At 40.9% G+C, this 23,397-nt stretch overlaps 1 protein-coding gene across 1 annotated transcript in view; it reads right to left on the bottom strand.

Moving 5' to 3' along the window:
* Positions 1-23,397, bottom strand: part of LOC134401110 (chloride channel protein D-like) — a 64,655-nt gene that overhangs the window by 1,032 nt on the left and 40,226 nt on the right. Inside the window, exons 12-14 of the mRNA XM_063129833.1 lie at positions 19,746-19,925; positions 2,326-2,422; positions 1,255-1,350 (exon numbers count right to left, since the gene is read on the bottom strand). Coding sequence (XP_062985903.1) covers positions 1,255-1,350; positions 2,326-2,422; positions 19,746-19,925 — 373 coding nt within the window. The remainder of the gene's footprint in view (positions 1-1,254; positions 1,351-2,325; positions 2,423-19,745; positions 19,926-23,397) is intronic.

Here is a 23,397-nt window from a genome sequence, read left to right as displayed (position 1 = left end):
CACATAGAACTATGCAGATTATCTCTGTGTAGGAAAATCCAGATGCACAATATCATTTGTGAAATGCACTGCAAATATATTCAGGCACAGGTATGCTAGTCAGGAAACCAATGCGCAGGAAGGATGAGCTAAGTGTCAGAGAAGTATTATGTGTAAAACAGCCCTGAAGTTAAATCCATTGTTTCTAAGGTTAAATAACACTTTTTTCTGTCATTGCCATAGCAGGACATTCAGTACAATTCCTAAAAAATAACAGTAAACACCTCAAGCCAAGAAACATCCTCCCCTGTTGACAACCATAAACATCTGTATAGTTCTTGGGTTAAACTGCCGTAATGTACTCTTGGCTGGGATGGATTTTGATGAAAATTCAGAAGCTTCAGCTGGTGTAGAATGTACTGGCTGACCCCTGATGGATTGCTCCATTGAATAGCACTGCTTGATCATGTGCCATTGGTTCCCAATGGTTTCAAAGCATAAATCAAGGAATCAGAAAGTCCTTAACCACTTGGATCCAACATCTCTTCATCCTGCCAATTATCCTATGTCACTTCATTACCTCCAAGGTTTACCAAAAGCATCTTCTTTGGGTTATTGTATGTGTGCCATGTCAGGAGCCAGTACTTGTAGAAAGACACAAGGGAATCCTTAGACTATCTTATGACTACTGTTAAATGAAATGTTGTCATTCATGAACAAAGCGGTGTTGCCCATTGGCCTATATTCTTCTGCTCAATCCATGAGAGTCTCAATAGAATGGAGATGGTTTTGGTTCTACCTTTCCAGTGCAGCAGTTAAGATATTAATTTCAAAATATCTCATGGAAAATAGGCATGGGATTTTCATTGCTGTGTTGTCAGAGGCGTGGTTAAAGATAGGGAAATCATCAAAAGCATTTCTTTACCATTCTCAGGGAGTCAAATACTGACATTAAATGGTCTGTTCCATTAACACTGTGTCTTCTTTGCCAATCTGGAATGTGCTTTAATCGCAAAGCCCTTTCAAATGGTTGCCTTTGTTGTATTTTCTTGTTGGCTCATTGTATCAACATCTGTTATGTTTATATAATATGAATTAAAACTCAGGAATGCTGTTTGTACTCAGCTACTTTTGTTGAGAGTGGAGCGTCCCAGGATTGGCAGTGTTTATGTAAATCAGTGTAGCTGACAGAACCGTCATAAACAGAAGAGAAAATTTAACAAACACACTGTTCGTGGAGGAAACGTTTGTTTTCAGAGTTGGCTTCATTCTTACCAGATTGATGAACAGTTGCTGATATTGAGGATCTGTACTATAGCGACCCAACATAATGGTCATCTGTTGCTGATCAGGCAATTTTTCAACTCTGATCTGGAAGAGACAATATCACGATTGCTATATGCAGTACACTGACACTCCAGCTTCCTAGCGCAATGCAACTGGGTTAGGTTTTCAGCAAGCAAATCTGTTAACACAGAAGAATATGTAAGTTTCTTACCCTGTGGTGAAAAGTCCCTGTAAAAACAGCTAAATCAGAGAGTAGCCTTCCCTAGCCTGATGCCCTCCAGATGTTTTGGACTACAACTCCCAGCATTCCTGACCATTGGCCAAGTTGGTTGGGGCTGATGGAAGTTCAATAATGGAATTTGTAATGGACTTGAAAAGGACAGAATACAGGATAATAATAATAATAATAATAATAATAATAATAATAATAATAATAATACCTGAGGAGTACAGCACTGAGGTCCCTTGCTATGGGAATGTCTGAGGCAGTACTCAATTAACAACTCTTAGCAAGCTAGTGCCGTCATAGATCAGCAGATACACCTGTATGCAGATGCAACATTTTCAGAGCAATTTCTTTGGTGACTGGATAACCTTGCAAATGTAACGCAAGCAAGGAAAAGACCGGCTTCAAGGGGGATAGCTCCCCAGCACAGGAGAAGGGAACATGCTCTGTTCGGTGCAAAGTAGCTTTCAAGCAATAAGAAAACGGAGGAGGGGGCATTATTGTATGTTGTGGGGAGTAGACGGGCATCATTTTTTAAAAAAGAAAAAAGATGACAACTCCCATCAGCCCCAGCTTGCATGTCCAGTAGCCAGGATTGCTGGGAGCTGTAATCCAAAACATCTGGAGGGCAACTGATTGGGGGAGGCAGCTGGACTAAGTATACCATACAGTTGTAGCAGCTAACCAGGCTAGCACGGATATAAGGAGAAAAGAGGAATTGTATATGTGCATGTAACATATCTGTCATCTACTTCAGACCTAACAGTACAATGGTGCCTATATTGAACTGTCCCTGAATAAGACAGACAGATAAATAAAAGGCAAATTGTTACCTTCTGGTAAGAAAGAAGAGATGGGTAGGATTCAGAGTTGTCCACAGCCTCAGTTTCAAATATGTTTTCATTTTCCATTAGTACACAGAGTTCAAACCTAGATTCATGGAGAATACATTTTGTTTATTTATTTAATTACATTTATGTTCCACCTTATCTGCTGAAAGGCCATCAAGGCAATGTACTACAATTTCAAACAATAAAATAAAACAATAACATTAAAAACAATAACAATCTTAAAATATTAAGAACTACACATTTTACCATGCTAAATGTAAAATATGCAACTTTATATCCTTTCTAAGGGACAAGATAGGCAAATCACAGTTCTTGGGCCTGACAAAAGGGCCTCTGCGGATAATGGTACCCTCGAAACAGCCTAGTACTCAGGCAGGTTCATAGCAAAACAGGTGATCCCTTAGATAGATGGTTCCTTGAATTTAGTCTGGATAGCAATTGCCAAACAGTCTTTCAGGACAGGTGTAATATGGCCCCAATACGTTATAATCTTTAGAAGCCTGGCTGCCGCATTTTCTAACAATTGAAGCTTCTGGAAACTCTTCAAGGGCAGCCCCGTGTAGAGTGGATTGCAATAGTGTAAACATGATGTAACCAAGGCATAGATATCTGTTACCGGGGGGGATCTACACTACTGCTTTTAAAGCGCTTTAAAGCACTTTGAAAACGTTTTGAAAACTGTATATGCAGTGTGTCCTGGGCCCCAACAGTTGTCAAAACTGTTATAAAGCGCTTTAAAGCGCTTTAAAGCAGTAGTGTAGATCCCCCCTCAGACTGATTCAAGTCAAAAACATCTGGAAGGCACTAGGTTGGGGAAAGGTTGTTATAGAGAGATTCAGGGTCATCTCTGAAAATCCTTCTTCTATGCTTAGCTGCTTTTGTTTAGGTGCAGCATGTGCAGCCAACTGACAGTTTATATTTTCAAAAGCACAAGATTGATTAGAATCTTTATTACTTCAAATTAATGAACCAGCAGATTCAGCAGATCAAGATATGATCGGGGAGATGCAAGGTTTATTTATATACCCCTTTTCTGCAATTGCTGCACTCAGTCTGGATTCACAACACATACAAATTCAACAATAACAAGTTCCTTTCAACAATAAATAAATAATCAAAACTTTTTTAAAAAAACCAATCTTAAAATAAATTATTTCAATACAGTCATTCTCAATTCATAACAATAATTCATTATAGCAGTACAGACAACAACAGTATAATGATAGCACTGAAGAACAATTCAAGTTCATTTATCAAGTAAAAACTACCAGCAAAGAGGCCAGGGTTGAATCCTTCCCTGACTCATTATACGGCTTTGGGCAAGTTACTATGTCTCATAAGACCAGTTCAGACAAATGATCTAAGCTGGGTAGTAGGATAGGGAAGGCAGGCCCTGCCCCAATTCTTGGGGCCCTGCCCCAAGAAAGCCCTAGGAGGAGGGCTTTCTCCGCTGTGGCACCCCGGTTGTGGAACGAGCTCCCCAGAGAGGTCCGCCTGGCGCCTACACTGTACTGCTTTCGTCGCCAGCTGAAGACCTTTTTATTCACTCAGTATTTTAACACTTAATTTTAACTTAAATTTAAATTTTACTGTTTTAACTCTGTATTTTAATCTTATATCAACTTTGCTGTGTGGTTTTATCCTGGTTGCGCTTTTTATATTGTATTTCATAATTGTGTTTTAACCTGTTGGGTGTTTTACTGTGGTTTTAATTTTTGTGAACCGCCCAGAGAGCTTCGGCTATTGGGCGGTATAAAAATGTAATAAATAAATAAATAAATAAATAAATTTCTGCACATTCATTTGAAGGTCAGAATAGGGGTTATGGGTGTACATATAGGGAATCCTGGAGCATGGCAGGGGAGCCCAATGTGGGTTCCAATCACCTGAGTTATATAATATAGTAAGGAAAATAACCTGATTGCTGCTCAATCCTTTCCCTGCTCTTTTCAACTGCATCAGTCATTAATGTCCTTATGGGGTCTGAGGAGGAATTTTTGACTTATAGTCTGATTGGCTGGGGCTACGGAAGAAGAAGAGAGCAAAATGGAGTGGATAGATTGTTCAAAGATGAGCATTTTATACATGGAATATTTTCGCACTTGATGCTTACATTGCCTTTGAAACATCCTTTCTCTGATACTTCCTTTATGTCTAGTCTGGTTGGTCCCTATTACTGGGATGTTTCCAGGAGAGACTTTTATTGTGCAACCACCCTTCCTCATTCTGTGAAGGCTAGGAGCTGTCCCCTAAACCTAAGCCTACTTAGGTAAACTAAGGAAGGCAGTTGCCTGTCAACTAAAAGGCAGTTGCTTATCCCATATAGCTGATCGGTGGGAGATGCAGGACAGTTTACAGGAAGTACTTCTTCATACAGCACATAAAGTATAGAATTTGCTACCACAATATGTAGTAATGACCACTGTCATGTTTTACTGCTTAAGGCTATGTTATTAAGTATAATGTAAGAATTTATTAAGGCTTGCAGAGTTAAAAGGTAGTACTCACTGTGTGTTTGTTGCAGATTGGTGAGAATGGGTCATAAAAGGGTTAATGAGTGCTGGATGGAAGATGAGTGCTGATTGGATGTTTGTGTAGAGTGCCTGTATTGGCTGTGTGAGAAGGGGAGGAGTTGGAAGGCTATAGAATAAATAGGCTGCTTCTGAGGAGAAAAGGTATTGAAAGTTTTGGGATAGAGATAGGAAGGGTCTGCGTGTTTGCTGTTTTGGTGGTTTAGCATGTGGGAATGAGAACAGAGTAGTTTAGAGAGGGGTAGAGTAGGTAGAAGTACTTGAAGTTATATTTTGTGAAACATTAAAGTGAATTAAACTATGAAACCACTACACTTTGTGCTCTGAAACCATACACTTGTCACTGAGAGAAACCAATAAGCTTTGAACCTGCATAACCATCTTGTTAAATAAATAACGTTTACTTTATCCTGGTGTGGACATTGGAGTACCTGGGGAAGGGTACAGGTGATCATATGGTCGCAGCAGAAGGGAGAGAGTTGTGTCAAGGGTGCTGATCTGTGCTGCTGTGGGGGCCTAAGAAGAAGTAGGCACGCCACAGGGACAGAGTTGGCATCTCTAGCCCTGACGTGTGCACCTGAGCTGGGTCCTTTGGAGTCAATAAAGAAGTGAATTGATCCAGAAGTGAAACCCAGTAGGAGGTGGCCGTCACAGGTAGTGGCAGCAGGTGGGATCCAGAAGGGTCCAGTGCCATTGCAGACGTCACAGCCACCAATTGGATGGCTTTAAAAGGGGGTTGGATAAATTCCTGGAGAAGAAGGCTATCAATGGCTACTAGTCCTGATGGCTATGTGTTACCTCCAGGATCAGAGGTTGTAAGTGTGTATACACCAGTTGCTGGGGAACATGGATGGGGAAGGTGCTGTTGCATCTGTGTCCTTCTTGTGTTTCCCTGGTAACCCACATTGGGAGCCACTGAGGGACTACCTAGAAGGAAATTAATAGGTTTAAACCACCCCCAAACTATCTTATAGCAATTTTGGACTGGATATTTTGTCTGCTGGTCAGTAGAAAGCCATGTAGACTGGAATTTAACCTGTTCTGGAAGGGGTTGCATTCCCCTTGAAGGATCAGATCCATTACTTGGGAGTGCTCTTTGATCCTATGCTGTTCCTGGATCTTCAGGAAGTGGTGGGGGCAAGGGTGCATTTGCACAATTTCACTTGTTGTGCCAGCTGTAACCCTACGTACAGCATCCCAAACTCAAGATTGTACTAGGTTTGAACATAGATTGCACTCGTATTTAGGAGGTGCGAATGACATAAATACTGGTCATAAACAAACTGAAACATTTTTTTTTCATATATCCCTCAATGATATTTTAGGAGCAAAACAAGAATCCCATTTAGCACAATGCTAAAGAACAGAAAAATTTTGTTTAACACAAGAGTCTTGCTGGTTAAGTTTGAGCAGATTCCAAATTATTCAACATTGGTCTGAAATAAACCCAGCAGGGAATCACATAGGAGCCGGGCTTTGAAAAACGAAAGAAAAATCTGGATAATGAAAAAGGCACATGTATACCACAAGCATGATGAAGGAAAGTTTTGGAGCATTACTAATGAAAAACAATCCAAGGCTATTAAATTTGCCACATTCAAGAGAAAAATGATCACCCATTATTTCACTTGGACTTGCAGAAGTCATGCTTCAGAAGTATAACAAGATCATTCTTTGATGTTACATATATCCTTCCTATCACATCATCAAGTCTCTAAAACAGCAGCCCAAGCATGTTTCTTGCACTATATTTTGGGCTTAACAGGAAACTCTAGAGATCAGTCGGTGAATTGGCAATTGTTCCTCTGCTCTTTATTTATTTAGAAAGGAAGAAACCCCTTTAGAAAAGAACCACTTTTCAAAGATACCCTGGCAAGCCATATAACATTTTTATTTTATGATATCAGTTACAAAACAGGCATCACAAAGACACACAATTAAGATAACACACTATTACCCAAACCTCCCACATTAGATACTATTCATTCCTGAGCACTATGCCGAATCTGTCATCTGGGAAAATGTTTCCCACTCCCATCATTGTGCAAAAATCCCTGTATTTAAGGATATGTAAAATTCTAAATATTTGAGAAGTGATAGAAAATGTTTGGGGAACCTTTCAAAATAGCTATAAAATGCATAAGAACATAAGTGCCATGCTGGATCAGACCAAGGGTCCATCTAGTTCAGCAGAGGCCAACCAGCCATCGGCCAGAGATGAACAAGCAGGACATGGTGCAACAGCACCCTCCCACCCATGTACCCTAGCAACTGGTGCACACAGGCTTACTGCCTTGAATACTGGAGATAGCACCCAACCATCAGGGCTAGTAGTCATTGATAGCCTTTGCCTCCAGGAATTTATCCAACCCCCTTTTAAAGCCATCCAAATTGGTGGCCATCACTACAATAGAAGTAGATTAAGTCCGCAATTCTATATACACTTTTCTGAAAGTAAGCCTCATTGAACTTAATGGGACATTCATTGAACTCGATTGAGCTAATATGTATTGAACTCAAAAGGGCTTACTTTGAGTAATGCCAAGGCTTTCACTGTAAGTGATTATATCAGAGATAATCAAAAGAAAGATATCCTATTCCATCATGTATGTTTTCTCTACATATTATTGTCTACATCTGATTTGACCCAAAAAAAAATGTGTCCAAGAATATGTTTTATACTTCTCTGAGCTTCATAATCATCAAAATTGATTATAATTATGCTTCCAAGTACAGCAAGCAACTCTCTATAGATCTAATATCTCCAGCTGGAAATTGTTTCAAACTCTACTGATGTCATCATTGGTCTATTTCAGTGGGCTTTATATTTGACCAGTAGTCGAAGAGAGCAGAAAACTCTGGTGCTGGTCAGTAAAAAAGTTTTTATTTTCTTCTACAAAATGTCATGAGTATTAAAAGGTCCTTTTGTACAAAAGCTCAACGTTTCGGATCAATTGATCCTTGTTCAGTAGCTACAAACAAATAAAATACAATTTAAAAGAGATATTGATAACAGTTGAGCTAAATTTTAATGTATAATACGAAAGAACAACACCTTTGTTTCTTTTATCAAGATTTGCGCCAAACATTTATATCCTCTATCTTGCAGCGAACTCCCGGTAGATCAGATGAATATTACATAAAACATCTTCTATCGGATCAGAATCCTCAGGTTACTCTAAAAGTGGCCAGTTTTTGTGAGGCTGCCATAAGCCGATGGAAATTAATGTTGAAGAATTTTATTGTGCCTTAGACTTAGGCTGAGACTGCCGTGTTTTTTGTATTTTATGTATGTGTTTTATTGTACGTTGGGTTTTTTTAATATTATTGTGATGATGTTTTCTGCTGTGCTGGTCTATGACCGAAATAAACAAACAAACAAACAAATACCTTTGCATAAAAATTATTGATATTGTGTCGTTATTCATGTTATAATAAATCATGTGAAGGATTAATTGATCCAAAATGTTGAGCTTTTGTACAAAAGGACCTTTTAAAACTCATGACATTTTGTAGAAGAAAATAAAAACTTTTTTACTGACCAGCACCAGCACCAGAGTAGTGCTTTATATTTGACAACGCAGACAAAGGCAATGAGGTGGCGTACAATCAGAGTACTCCCACAATGTAGTGCACACCTTATTTTCTCCAACCCACCTTGGTGTTTTTTCCTGTGAATGGCAAGTCTCATCATCATCAACAACAATGTTCAATGCTTCAGTTCAAACCTTCAGTGAATCTAGTTAAGGATGCAATTCTCAACAAAGGTGTTGGTTTGCCTTTGGCATTCCACAACTGCAGATGAAAGCACTTTTTCCACTGTCCCCAGGGAAGAATACAAACATGTATACATATTACATGTTGGGGGAGTTGACAAGTGGCATTCTCTCCCTTTACATTCATTTATATAAATTTGAAAAATAATATATTTTATATATTATAAAAAGCTAACATATGGAACAAAGATTTTACTTATCAATGGGAATCTTTCCTCTGGATGGGGCACAGATTCACAAGGGTACAAGTCCAAGATGATGCCAGTGTGGTTAAATGCAGAGCCAACAAAGCCATAAAAGGCTTGAAGACATCTTTTTAAAAAAAATAAAAAATAGAAGTCTTGCTTAAATGGGGTGGGAGAGAACACACATTCTGGCAAAATAATGGCTATCTATGGGTAATAGTCCAGCACCAGAGGCAGTAAGCCTATGTACACCAGTTGCTGGGGAACATGGGCAGGAAGGTGCTGTTGCACTCTATCCTGCTTGTGGGTTCCTGGTCAACAACTGGTTGGCCACTGTGTGAACAGAATTCTGGAGCAGATGGACCTATGGTCTGATCCAGAACAGCTCCTATTATGTTCTTAAAATAAATGTAAATTGACAGTAAATTGACTCTATTCACATGTTGGGAAACTGAGCATGACTTGGAGCATCCCAAAATGTCTATTAGTAAAAGACACATTGGATCAATAATTTTAATAAGAAATGAAATAAATAACCATACTGAAAATCTTACAGAGAGGATTAAAAAACACTTTTACTCTTGGCTTCATTATTTCCAGACATTTTACATTTCCAGTCTTTCTATAAAAGTTTTCTAAATACATTGTTTTTAGAAATCAGCTGGGAAGGGACTAAAGGCTTAGCAGCAATATATAAACACCTTGTTTTAAATTCTAAAAGGAAGTATTTCATAATCCAAAGCTGTTCAATTTTTCCAATGGGGTGGGACAAAAATAGTCAGGAGGGGGAGGGAAAAAAACTCGGGAGGGGGGGTGTTTCAGTTTTTCCCCGGACTTCCACATCTCTAGTTAGGAGTCATAGAACATGTGTTGAATCAAACATTTTTCTATTCCCGTTTATCCTGTTACAAGTTCCCTTCCTGCATTTTTAGAAATAGTATTGCTTTCTGTCAGCACTACTGTATTCAAGAATGTTGCTGCAGATTTACAGTATACTTTCAGGCAGTAATTAATACTGGCCTCATCACCTGAATGACTCGGTTCAATGACTCAGTTCAGTGGCAATTCCTGGGTGTTTTTTTAATCCAGGAATTGCTAGGGATGAGGAAAACGCAGAAATCCTGGGTTGTTTATGAGATAAACCACCCAAAGTTAACCTAACAACAAACCATGGATTAACTCTGGGCTGCCTAAGCCATAAGCAACCCAGAGCTTCCATGTTCACAAGTCACAAAACAACCCAGGAATGGGGTATTCTGGGTTGTTAAAAGTGAAAATGGCTCACATTTGGCTCATGGACCCCACAATTCCTGGAATTGTTGCTGAGATGTGCAATTCAGGTCATGGACTCAAGATAAGGTGAGACAAGGGCCGGATCTACACTACTGCTTTAAAGCAGTAGTGTAGATCCTGCCAAGATGCCTGATGTTTTAGTATTGCAGCAATCTAGGTTTTGCATGACAAGGAAGACCAAGGAAGCTTCCAGAAAGAACTATGACCCACATATCACAGTACTCTGTACTCTGACTTTTTCTTAAGCCAAACATCCACAAAACATAGTATTACACTGATGGAATATATTTGTTCATGAGTAATTTTGGCTTAGCAAGCTTTGATTTGATTTGCCAACCAAAGAAAAAGTATACCTAATAGGCAGCTATGAAATATACAGACATATATAGGCCTCTGGATCAATTATTTCTCATTTAAAGGATGTTACTGCATAATGCAGCTTTAAGTTTTCAATTTTGTCATATTTTCTAAACTATGATCTCTTCGATTTACTTTCAGTTATGTGACACTGCACTTTACTGGAGTGAAAGCATGTATTAGCTAAACAATGTAGTTTAGATTTACTGTTCCCATGCATCATCATGATAATGTTTCTCTCAGTAATAGTGTCATTACTGTTACTAAGTACAGCTGCTCTGCCATCTCTAACCCAGACAACAACAAGAGCAATTTCTTACCAGTTTGTAAGCTGCAAAACTAACTCAAGACTATGGTTCTATCCAAGCAATTTTCCAAAGCAAGAATTGGAGGATCATGAAGATGCCATGGGCTTCAAGTGCCCCCTCCTCTTCCCCCACAGAAGGCAGAATACACTACCTTCTGTTTTAACCAAACCATAGTTTGCTCTTAGACGCAAACAAACAAACTATGGTTGGAGTGATCGCTCCAAAACCAGATTGCAAACTAAGTCAAAGTTTGGTTTGCAATCCTGATTAGAAGAATGGCTCAAACCACCCTTTGCCAGTTCAGAGGCAGATGAATTACTTATCCATTAAGGTCGCTGTGCAAGAGAAGGTGGAAAGAACAGGAGTGCTTAAGCCCATGGCTAGTTCATGGTCCTCCAAATCATTGGATTGGCTCAGTGCAGACTATTAATGCCATTTATTTAGTTCCAGCATTGGAATGCCACCCAATAACATAAATTTCTCTAGGCAGCTTTCAATAATAATAACATTAATATTAATAATAATAATAATAATAATAATAATTTATTTCTTACTAGCCTCTCCGATTGGATCGAGGTGGGGAACAACAGCAAGCATAAAATTCATAAAATACTGATTAAAAACATAGTATGCACTGTTAAAAACATCCTAAAAACATACTAAAAGTATCCTAAAATTCTACTGAAAATTCAACAAACAAACATAAATGTAACAAACATTAAAAACTATTTAGAGCCCAAAGAATAAACATAAAGCAATAAAAACAAAAGCAACATAAAATATATTGATAGACAACAGTCTGTAAATGGCTTTTATACATATCAAAAAGAGAAGCTATTTAAGCACAAACACAAGCCCTGTTCAGGGGTCCACCCCACCCCCATGCAATTAGAGTCATGGGGGTGTAGACAGGGCCCTGCTCATTGGCCCTGCTCCCTCCATCATTGGCCCTGCCCTCTCCATCCCATTCCCATTGTTTGGCTCAGTCATCCTCCATGCTTTGAAGGGGTCATTTCTGCAGCAAGAAGTCAGCTCTACTTGGGTAGGCACCCCACCTCTGCACCTGTGTACTTTTGGTGGCAGTGGCCTGGCCTGGCCTGCTCTAAAGATTGCTAACAACCTCTAACAAATTTTTGCCTAAGGTCCTATTTTTGACCAGTAGAGTAATTGTTAAGATAACCCTCTTCAATTAGTAAAATAAAAAAGGGATAACCAACCACAAATTACTGTCTTACTACTCTAAACAAGAAGAAGAAGAAGAAGAAGAAGAAGAAGAAGAAGAAGAAGAAGAAGAAGAAGAAGAAGAAGAAGAAGAAGAAGAATCTGCCACCCAAGTGAAACTGGCAGACGTTTTTTCTCCCTTTAGTTTTGGCTTATTGTCAATTTCAGATTGGGTACGATTTTGGCAAATGGCCTCTTTCACAAAATGGTTTAGCCTGAAGTATAATGATTTCCATCATCCACTGAAATTTCCATGAACTCCAGGAACAGGAGGAGAAGGAGTTGCTTAAGTAACTAAATTACACAAAAAAATAGGCAACCTGCCAGAAGTTTTACTAATTTTTCAAAACTGGCAATGCATGTTTTTCACAAGTTTCTCTTTACAGGTATTACTGGGGCTTTGTCTTCCAGAATCTTTGCCGGCTTAATGGTTGGCACAATTCATGCCCTTCCCCCCTTGTTTTTGCCAGTTCCTTCCCATATGTTTCATTTATTCCACCAGTAGGCAGTGCTGCCTTATTGCATGATTTTGATTTTTTAAAAAACATATTCAGGGTTTTATAAAATGGCAGATTCTCACTTGAAGACAGCAGGAGAGGCAACAAAGGTTGACAACATCATATAAAGGACCCATAAACTTCGGTGAAGCATGTGTAGTGATGATCAATGTCTGTACACACCCACACCCTAAAATTCTATGAATCAGCCAGTGTGATTGCACAATAAAAGCTTCATCTGGAAGCATCCCAGAATTGTGGTGGCAGACCTGCTATGAGCAATGTAGGGCTCTTTCCAAATGATCAGGAACCCAGCATTTTCTAGGCTCCCAAACATGGCTTCCACACAAACAGCTGCAATTGCGTAGCGTCTGCTGTGGACTTCTATTGAATACACATAGCATTGCAATGGCAGGCAATACGCCAATTTATTTCCCATCTCTTGCCACTTGTACACATACTGTTGGTCTGAAAGGCTATGCTTCCCTCCATTGCACTGAACAATCACCTTAATTCTTCCTCTTTCAATAAGCAACACCAGGGCAATTCACTGTTACCTGTGCGCTCACCTCACCTCACAACACATCCACTATTTCTAAACCTTCTACATTTAAATCCATTCACTTCTATTCACCTAAAATAGATTGCTAGCTATTTTATACCAGTTCCATTTCTGCCTTATGGCTACACTAAAGCAATTCCTAGAAAAGCCATTGTCAGAACGAATGTAACTCCAAGGTTCATTTCTTTCTTGCTTATGTTTAGGGTATTGTTCTGAAGTGAACCAATTGTAGACTGTTACAGGAAATTGCTATAACTTCATTAAATTATGGGTCTTAAAGTGATATAAAAAATGGGGGTAAACAAGAAAGCATTTTTGGTCTGCAGGAGTTACTGTACTGTAACTTTGATAACTGAGAACATTTGTAAAGTTGGATAAACTTATGAATCACCCTATTTTTCTGAGGCTGTGTATAGGTGTTGGACTGGGAGTCAGGAGATCCAGGTTCTAGTCCCCACTCAGTCATGGAAACCCACTGGGTGACTTTGGGCCAGTCACAGACTCTCAGCCCAACCTCCCTCACAGGGTTGTTGTTGTGAGGATAACATGGAGAGGAGGAGAATTATGTATGCCGCCTTGGGTTCCTTGGAGGAAACAAGGCAGGATATAAATGTAATAAATTAATAAATAAATCTAAATGACTTTTTTTTCCTACACCCACTGCAGACCTCACATAAATAAGTTGCAGGCATTTTCAATTACATTATGCTCAGCATCTTCAGTTTAAGCCACTGTCAAAATGTCATCTCTTAACAAAGAAACCAGCCTGCATCGTGCCAAATCCACTAGTAGTACTGTCTGGTGAATAACAGGATATTGTTTCATTACATGGCTAGGCACAAAGAAAATAGAAAAAATTACTTCGTAAGTACCTGTCAATCGTTCCATAATTTGCTACAAAAACTTAATATACTTATTGGGAAAGTATTTGAAAGAACGAGGCTCAGTAACCAAAGGCTGAGGCACAACAACCCATCCAAACATCCCATATGTTTGTGAAGGCCAAACTAGACATTGCACGGGAAATGCAGGAGCAGTATCTCTATGAGGTATTTTGTCTTTATGTTTACTAAAAAAAAAGAGTACTAGAGGCTCTGATAATAATCAGAGCAGAAGGCAGAAGGATGTCAAAACCCTTTCCCTTCCTGCTGTTTATCCACTCAAAATTTAATCCCCCCCCCCCAATGTTTTCCCACCCACAACGAGGGGGAAGAGAGACAGAGATCCAATACAATTTCTCCGGAAGGGAGAAAAGCAGAGGGGGCAGTTTTGAGTAGACAAAAGACAGAAAGAGTAATGGTTAAACAACATTTTCCCCTTGCCATTCACCTACTCCTCCATTCCCCTGGTTCTCCCCGTCCCACCTGTAGTTTTCCAGCTTCCCCTGCTTTTCTCTCTATTTCCCCCCTATAAGCAGATGCTCTTGGCTTGCTTTGTCTCACCATCCCCGGCCCCAGTCTGGGACAAGTGTTCAGTAATTTACCTTGCAGTTTGCCTTTTTTATTTTACCATATCAATAAAACCACTTTTTGGGGGGGGGGGAGCTCTAGCCTCACCTTCTTCTGACCAACCATATCAGGGCACTCTGCTACCCTGACAAGTTCCTAAAGTTCACACTATGATCCTGCGATTTTGGCAAAACAAAAGAACATGGGAAACTGCTTTTTAGGGCTCCATCACACATAATTTTTCCTCCTGCTTTATCTCCACTTTTTTACCACCAATGCTCTTTCGCTTGTTTGCTCTTCCACTCCACTCCGCCCCTTCTCTTTCTCCCTCCAGTTCATTGGTTGCTCCTCCCCATCCCCTTTAACAAGACAGGTCCTGTCAGATGTGTACTTCAACCAGACCGCCTTTCTGCCTGGCAAAAATGGAACGACCCTTTCGTCTGGCTCTTTGGGGGCATCGAGGGAGTACAATCCTGTCTCTGCAGAGGTTTGGGCATTGTACGATTTTAAAAACGCTTTTGAGCTGGGATGCAAGGTTTGGATTTTGAGCCTTGGAGCCAGCTGCTGGGAGAGATCGCTTTTCCCTGCCAGGACCTGATGCAATCCATTCAAGCTAACAGCAAGGCTGCCATCACAGCACACACACACCCAACAAAGGAAAACACGCTTAGGGAAAATAATCCAGACATTAGGCATTCTAGGAAAAGGCTGGGGAAGAGGAGGGGTGTCAGCAGGATAGGCATGGGTTCATGTGAGTACCTTGCTGCAAATCTGCACACCAAGCATAGCGAGAGTACACTAAATCTCTGACGTGTTGGAGCTCTTACTGAGTCAGACTTTTGGCCCATCTAGCCCAGGATTGTTGACACTGACTGGCAGCAGCTCTTCTAGGTTTCCCAGCACCACCTGGAAATACTGGGGAGTGAGCTTGGGACCTTCTGCATAGAAAGTATGTACTCTCTATCTCTGAGCTAAGGCTCTTCCCTATACTAGTTTCTGGGCCAGCTTTACTGGACCAACACAGCCTATTCTCTGGCAGAAGACAGCCAGGGCTGTAGAGGGAAAGGGTTCCCCTAACACCAGAGCAGTGGTAGACAACCTTTTGGAGGCACATGATCACATTTGGCATTCTGACGAACTGCACTGGGCACCACCACAAAATGGCTGCCATAGGAGGTGTGACTAGTCAAAATAAGCTTACCAAAACACTCTACAAGGCAGAAGTGGGGACTGAGCCCCCAACACACTAAACAACTCCTTTGAACCCACAGTTTTCAAAGAAAACAGAAACCTATTTCACAGAAAAGAAACTCTCTTTTTCACTCCCCCACCCTCTGCCAGCCATCTCTTTCTTTCTCACTGTATATTCCCATATATTCTCTCTCTCTCTCCCAGACACACAAGCACATAACCCTCCCCAACACTGTCCACCTGATTGTTCCTAGCTAGCTCTCAAAGCCCCTACTGGCTTCCTGCTCTATTCTCCCTACCTCACTGGCTTCCTGTTGGTTTCCCTGACCACCTAGCTGGCATACTGCTACCCTTCCTAGTCTCCGGCACTACTCTCTTTAGCCCCACCAGCACCAGCAGCTTATCAAAGAGAAGTGACAACAGTCACCTTTCTTGTTGGCTGGGCACACCACAGGGGAAAGCCTTCACCCTCCATCTTCATTTCCTAAGAATGTCTCGATATGTGGCCAAGAAGCATTCATGGGGAGTAAAGATGGTGGCGGCTAGAGGCCCTGGCTTAGTTATGAAGTGAGCCTAGATCCCAGCTGCTGATAAAAGGATTGGTTAATTACCAAAAGAGGGGGGAGGGGGAAGAGTAGGGCATGTTGGCAGCCACCAAGAAAGTTGTCTGAAGGTACACTGGTGCCAGCAGATGCCACATTGCCTACCCCTACACTACAGTAATTCCACTCAGCCATTCAAGTTCCTCAAGCACTTACTCTCTGAACATAGAAAAGTAAGTTTCAAACATTCATAGCACACTTGTTCCAAGCAAGCCTGGTAACAAGCACTTAAACCCATTTTCTGATTCAGACATCATGGGAAAATGTAGTTTAATAAACTAGGATATAATCACAAAAGAAAGGAATACAAGGGGTGGAAGCTTGCAGTAAAACAGTCTATACTCAGGCCAACAGACCATGGTCTATTGTTACATCTGAACAGGGCCTAATTGAGATGGTTTCCTCAAAGGAATTCTGGAATGTGTTGCTTGGTAAGGTGTTGAAGGCTCCCTCATCCCTTCTCACAGAACTACAAATCCCAGGGTTCCCTGAACATAAGGAATGATCACTAAATCACTGTAGATACCCTAGATCCCTCACTTCTCAAATACACAACACATTTTCCACAGTGTTTGAGACTGTTGGGTTCTAATAGTTTACTAATTCATGTGGAGATATGATACACACCTTCACGATTTTATTGCCATTGTCTTGCAATTTATTGTGGTATTTGTACAAATATCAGACACTCCTCTATTATTGGCAAATGATGCGGAGCTCAAAACAGTATGGGTGACTTAACAAGGGAAAAAATGAGACAAACATTTTGGCTCAATCATTTATTAGCATCAGTTCTGGCTTTATTGCAGTGGACAGCTGGGAAATAATTGAGTGGGTTAAGCTTATTTAATATAATGTATTCAACCTGGTGGACTCTATAGTTTGCAAGCCATCAGAAGTGTAGCTCTGTGGTTTCTCAGACACTTATTAATAACATTTAATGGAAGCATCAAGACAACAATAGATAAAGCATTGTAAGAATATCTGTTGGCCTCTTCATACATTAAACTGAATCCAGTTTAAGTTAGCTTAACTTAGGTACCATATTGAAAGCAGTGGGCCAAGTTAGTCATGACTTACTGTAAGTCCCATCATTTCAATGGGAATTGAATTAAACAAATTTAAGGCACAACCCTATGGGAGTCGTAGGACTTTTTTCTGTCTAAACATGCATAGGATTGCCCATTTTGTCTGAATTCATCCTGTGCTGGCTGAGGGGAATAAAAGACTATCTTTAACAGTTGTATAGAAAAGGGAATTTCAGCAGGTGTCTTTTCTATGCATGCAGTCTCTGGTGAAATTCCGTCTTCATTAAAACAGTTAAAGCTGCAGGAGCCTGACCCTCCTTTAGAGTGACAAAAGAGGTCAGGGCTCTTGCAGCTTTAGCTATTGTGATGGAGGGAATTTCACCGGGACTGCATGCATACAAATGACACCTGCTGAAATCCCTTTTTCTAGGCAACTGTTAAAGATACTGGAGCCCTGTCCTCCTTTCCATATGGTCACCCTAGCTTATGGTGTCATCTGAACTTGTATTCTCCTCGAGTGATTTCTTGCTTCTTTTCTGTAGGAGGTGTTTTCGTTGAGAAGATTTTCCCCACTACTTCCTCTTCTTTCTAGGTGCCATTTCTCATTTGGCCTCTGCAATGATCAAAAATTCCTTCTAAACTGGTAATTGTTGTTCCAAAAGAGATGGCAGCTTCTAATGGACCCTTCCGGAAAAACTTGCAATACAAGCATAGCTCCTTAACAGCATGTTGTGCACTTGGGAAAGTCGAACACCCTCTTATTAATAGATCCCAAACAACTAACATTCTAGAGATCTAACCTTTCCTTAGATCATTTGTGCCCTTGTATTGCCACTAAACATTTTGTATGGCCATGTGTGCCAGCATCAAGGGCAGGCATGGTTAGGCACCTGCCAAGAGCCCACCCACCCCCAAGCAGAGGTCCACTGGCAGCCCTTGGAACTTGCTCCTCCTCGTGACCATTGCAACTTTATCATTCACTTGTCTTTGATTCTTGCTTAGCCAATAGTGGTGGTGAGAAGGGGAGCAGCAGATGATACTGGCTCATGCCTGCCAAGCAAAAGAGCTGTAGCAAGGAGGAGGAGGAGGAGGAATAGCACCTCACAACAATGGCAGTGAGAAGTCAGACTTACTAAGGGAAGGGGGCCACTGAGGGTGCAAAACCTGAAGCTGCCACAGTGCCAGATGTCTTCAAATTGACTAATGTAACATTTTTAAATAAGGAGTCTTTGTGAAATTATACCCTTTGTGTAATTGATCTAGTTTGCATGTCACAATAAGCCAGGATTACTCTGAACCCCGGCTTATCATGTACGAGCAATATGCTTGTGCACATTGTCTGTTTGCTCCCAGTGTAAGCGGGAGTGGCTAAACAAACTACTCACTTTTGGTCCATAGTTTGTTTAGTGTGCTATAAGAACCTGGACCTCTGGCTTTTCTCTTCCTCAACAAGCTAGAGAAATAACCCAACAATAAACCTAACAACTCCCCCCGGGGGTGAGACAACCCAGAGGTTTTGATTCACACGTCATGTATCAAATATCCATGGGTTGTTTAACTGTTCCTGCTTGCCCCAGGAGCAATCAGGCAGCATTTATGAGTATACTAGTTATAAACAATACCATAACATGAAACACTCCCCATTGAGATAGTGCAAGTAATATCATGGTGATTAGAGAGAAAGTATTTTGTTATTCAATTCCTGCTTACCAGCAGTTGTGGATATCGTTTTCCTATATTTTACAAGATAGTCACAAGATTGCCTTTTCTATCTACAGATTGACATTCACAAAGGATATATACGAGTTTTGAATGGAGACAATCTGTATAATAGCATAAAGTGAACTATTGTGAGCCGCCACCACCACACACACACAAAAACCCATGTGTTTTGCCACTTTTCTTCCTTGAAGTGGAAGTGTTTGCTTACTTTAGTTCCTGTTTAGTGAAGCAAGCCATCACAATCATTATAGAGACTTTGCTGTTCTGTCTGAATTTTGACATGTATTATCTTGAAAGAGGTGAATTTGAGAAAGAGTAAACAAAGGGAATCTTGCTCGTAAGAAAAAAAAATTCTAGCAAGTTGGGTTTGCTTCAATTTTACGATCAATTTGACCACACAAATCCTCCTGCGTTATTTTTCTAGGGAGCCCCAAGTGCCTTGAGGCATTTACCCATTTCTAATGGAACATCATACAGTAACACAGAAGAAACACAGAGAGGCCTACGCATATAGTACTGAATAAAAAATATACACCGATATCCCAACTGTTGTAGATCTCAAGCCCTATACTTTGAAGCATGGATTTTCATAACATGATGTGTTAAAGCCTTCATTCTTTGTTCTAAATACTGGCCTGGGGGGCCACTTATATTCAAGGAAGAATGTACTGGGTGTCTTACCTAGTAATCGTTCCCAGGAACACCTCTGCCTGATCTGGCTTAGATTTGTAAACCACTGGGAATCCGCTATGGCGAGTGTTGGCAAGGAGCTGAGCCAAGAAAGCAATGTTTTCTTTTAAATGGAGAACTCTGACGTGAAGCTTCATGACATCTCTGGCAGCAAACAATTCCAGGTTCAACCTGATAGACATAGAGCAGACAGCCAACAATTTATTTAGTAAACAGGAAACAGGGCGTGCTGTACCCTGTTAGCATTTGATGGCTTTATAATGTGAATTACTTCAAGCTGCAAATAAATTGGTTTTATTTGTGAATATTTTGTTTAAAATGTGAATAGCCAATAAACTGATTATCCAGCATGGCCTTCCTACCTATGAGTAAGATGCATGAGTAAGACATTCAACCAGATGCAAGCAGTGGTTTTCTAGATGAGAACCATTAATCAATTTCTATGAGTTGTTGGGTTTTTTTTTTAAAAAAAAATGTTTAAGTCCTAACTGAAAATGAAATCCTTAGAAAATCACGTTCGAGTTACAAAAAGTTCTTGGAGCGAAGAGGAGAAAGGGAAGATGAAATAAAAATAAATCTGGCTTTCATAACAACAGAAGAACAGTTAAATTGGCTCAGACTAGTTGTCCATCCAACTCAATATCCTGCTAGTGATAGGGGCCTATTTGAAGTTCCTGAAAACCATTAACAACTGTTGTATTCGCAGATATCAGGGAACACTGGTGCCATATCTGTTCTATTTATAGTATTTTAACTGTTTATAATAAATTGCTGGCCATCTTGAAGATTCTGTGGAGCCACATTGACAGGATATAAGTTTTAAAATCTGTTGTAACTACAGGGGATACGATGATGATGACATGAAATCAGTATTTGAATCTCCCCTAGGTTATCCTGATATCCTACTTTACAGATCATAATCATCTATTTGAAAGTGTCCTCTATCTGAAGGATTGCCCAATCCAGGTAAACCACTGGGAATAAAGAACTATAAGAAGAGAGTAGAGGCAGCAAAGTTGCCTATTGGCAGTAAACACCGAGAGAAGCAAATTGAACAGGCGCAAAGGTCACCTAGGGCATGTCTACACCAGCCATTTATCCTGGGGTCAGCTCGAGGTCATCCCTGTGCATCCAAATGATGGACAGGGGATCCCAAGGTCAACCAAAGATGAACTCTCAGTTGTCCTGGGATAAAATGGACTGGATATATTACAATTTTTCCAGCAGTTCCAGGACAGCTCTGAGGACCGCGGGCAGTGTGGTGCAGGCTCCTTGGTCCTCCCTCCTCCCTGTGAGTAGGGCACAAAGCTGTCTGGGGGGTCTATGCCCATCGGGGGGCAGAAGTTTCGCCATCCTCTGGATGGCTCTCAGCCTGTTTGGGAGCCGAGGTTTGAGGTGTTGTTTTCTTTTTAAACTTACTTTGGTGCACAATTGCACCCATGCTGCTGTGCAAACATCTCAGTTTGGGGAAAAAACACACTGCACCGGAATGACCCTCCTCACTTCCAGGATGACGCGCAGGTGTGTGCATGCTGGGGGACAATTCCAGAAGTGGGAAAGCCCGGGATCCTCCCCGCCATCCCGGAAAGCCCATAGATGTAGACACAGTCTCGGTGACCTGTGTGTCTGCTGAATTTGCTGTCTGGTTGTTTACTACCTCTGCTCTCCCTTCTTATGGTTTAAAGCCATTTATAAAAGTTTTATAAAACATTTATAAACTGCTTTAAAACAGTTTATAATGGTATTGACAATTGTTGGGGTCCGTGACACACTCCATATACAGTTTTCAATTCATTTTCAAATTGTTATATCCTGTTTGGTGTAGATCTGGCCCTGGTGAGCTCATGCACAGAGGGAATTTGAACCTGGGAATGTAGCAAATACAGGATGGATTAGTAGCCTCTATGCTGTATTCTGGCCAGGTGCTTAAAAATAGCAAGTGAGGTGACATAAACTTCATTTAATGATAAATATTTAATTGATCAACTTAGAGGGTGCCTGCACAGCACTGAGGTGGTGCCGCATACGCCCCCAAACCCTTCTCTTTCACTCCTGCAGGGTTGCAGCAGATAATCACCACACCAAGGAGCAAGTGTGGGGTTTAATGCTATCATCCACCCCCTGCCCTGTCCCTCCCTAAGACTAGGGCAAGGAGGAAGAGGAGGAGGTAGCAGTGGTAGCAGTTCAGTGAGGGGAGATAAAAAAAATTTTTAAGAGGTGGAGGTGGCAGCGGTGGCAATTCGGTGGAAGAAAATATTCTTCTCCCAGGCAAGGCAGCACAGGGCATTCCCATCCTGTTCATCAGCCCACTCCTGCCCTCTGCTCAGGCGGACGGTGACCAATTAAGGGTTGCCACCTGTGGGAATGCCCCCAGAGCAGCTCCTGAGCAAGGACAGAGGAGTGAAAGAGCCAGGCTGCCCTCACTCTGGCTGGAAAAGTCATGGTAAGCCCCGACTTTTCAGGCTCACATTTTGGGGTCTTTGCCCTTCGGTGGCTTCGAATCTGCAGCTGCGTCATCTAACCAATGCCGCACAGATTTGGAGTCACCCCAGGGCAAAGAAGGCGACAAGACAGACCCTTGATCTATACTCTTTAGACTGCAGGTAGCATTGGATAATCCTACACGCACGCACATGCACACAATCCTTGCACACAGAAATTAGATTTCAGGAAAGGTTTCTAGCCTTCTCTTGGACATGCCAGTTTTCTATATATTAGGTATTGTTGTTATGAAGGAAAGGAAAGGAACCTCTCGTGCAAGCACTGAGTCATTACTGACTCTTGGAGGGACACCAGCTTTCGCTGATGTTTTCTTGGCAGGCCTTATAGCGGGGTGGTTTGCCATTGCCTTTCCCAGCCGTTATTGCCTTTCCCCCAGCTAACTGAGTACTCATTTACCGACCTCGGGAGGATGGAAGGCTGAGTCGACCCAAGCTGGCTGCCTGAAACCAGCTTCCGCTGGGATCGAACTCAGGCCGTGGGGAGAGTTTCAGCTGCAGAAACTGCTGCTTTACCGCTCTGCGCCACACGAAGGGACCATTCAATTACCTGGTGCCTAAAAAATACAGTAAAGAAACATGATTACCATGACCTTTGCTGATTGTGGGAATTAGGCCTTAAAGAACACTGTATATCCTAGGTTGAAAAATATTGAAAGCCATGAGAAGAACATTTTAAAAGTTCCAGGCTGGACATGCTCATGAAACTCAGCATGAGAGAACAGGCAACTCTGCTCATCCACAACTTTTCACTCCTGGAATTTGAATTGTTTTTAACTTGAGTTTCTCATTTCACACTGTAAGGATGTTTACCCATAGACTAGCTGAAGATTTTCATCAGAACAACATTGGGTTTTAGCTCGACTTCTTGTAAACCCATTGGTTTATTATGTTGACTAACTATTGGAACTTATATAAATATATTTCATAAGTTTGTTTCACAGGTGGCTTCATTTTCACGATGGTTACCAGGAACATTTAGACAGTTCGTCTATATTTTTAACCCGAAATTATACAGAACATTCACAAGGGGCAATTGTATAAGTATTTACATCTTAATATTAATTACATTCATAATTAAACTTGGTTAGTATTTGTAAAGTAATGTACCATTTACATTGTTGCTTTTATACATTTGTACAGTA

The sequence above is a fragment of the Elgaria multicarinata genome, chromosome 7 (assembly GCF_023053635.1).
Source record: "Elgaria multicarinata webbii isolate HBS135686 ecotype San Diego chromosome 7, rElgMul1.1.pri, whole genome shotgun sequence".
Lineage (NCBI taxonomy): Eukaryota > Metazoa > Chordata > Lepidosauria > Squamata > Anguidae > Elgaria > Elgaria multicarinata.
The sequence above is the reverse complement of the archived record's forward strand: the minus strand, read 5'-3'. Positions and strand labels throughout refer to the sequence as shown.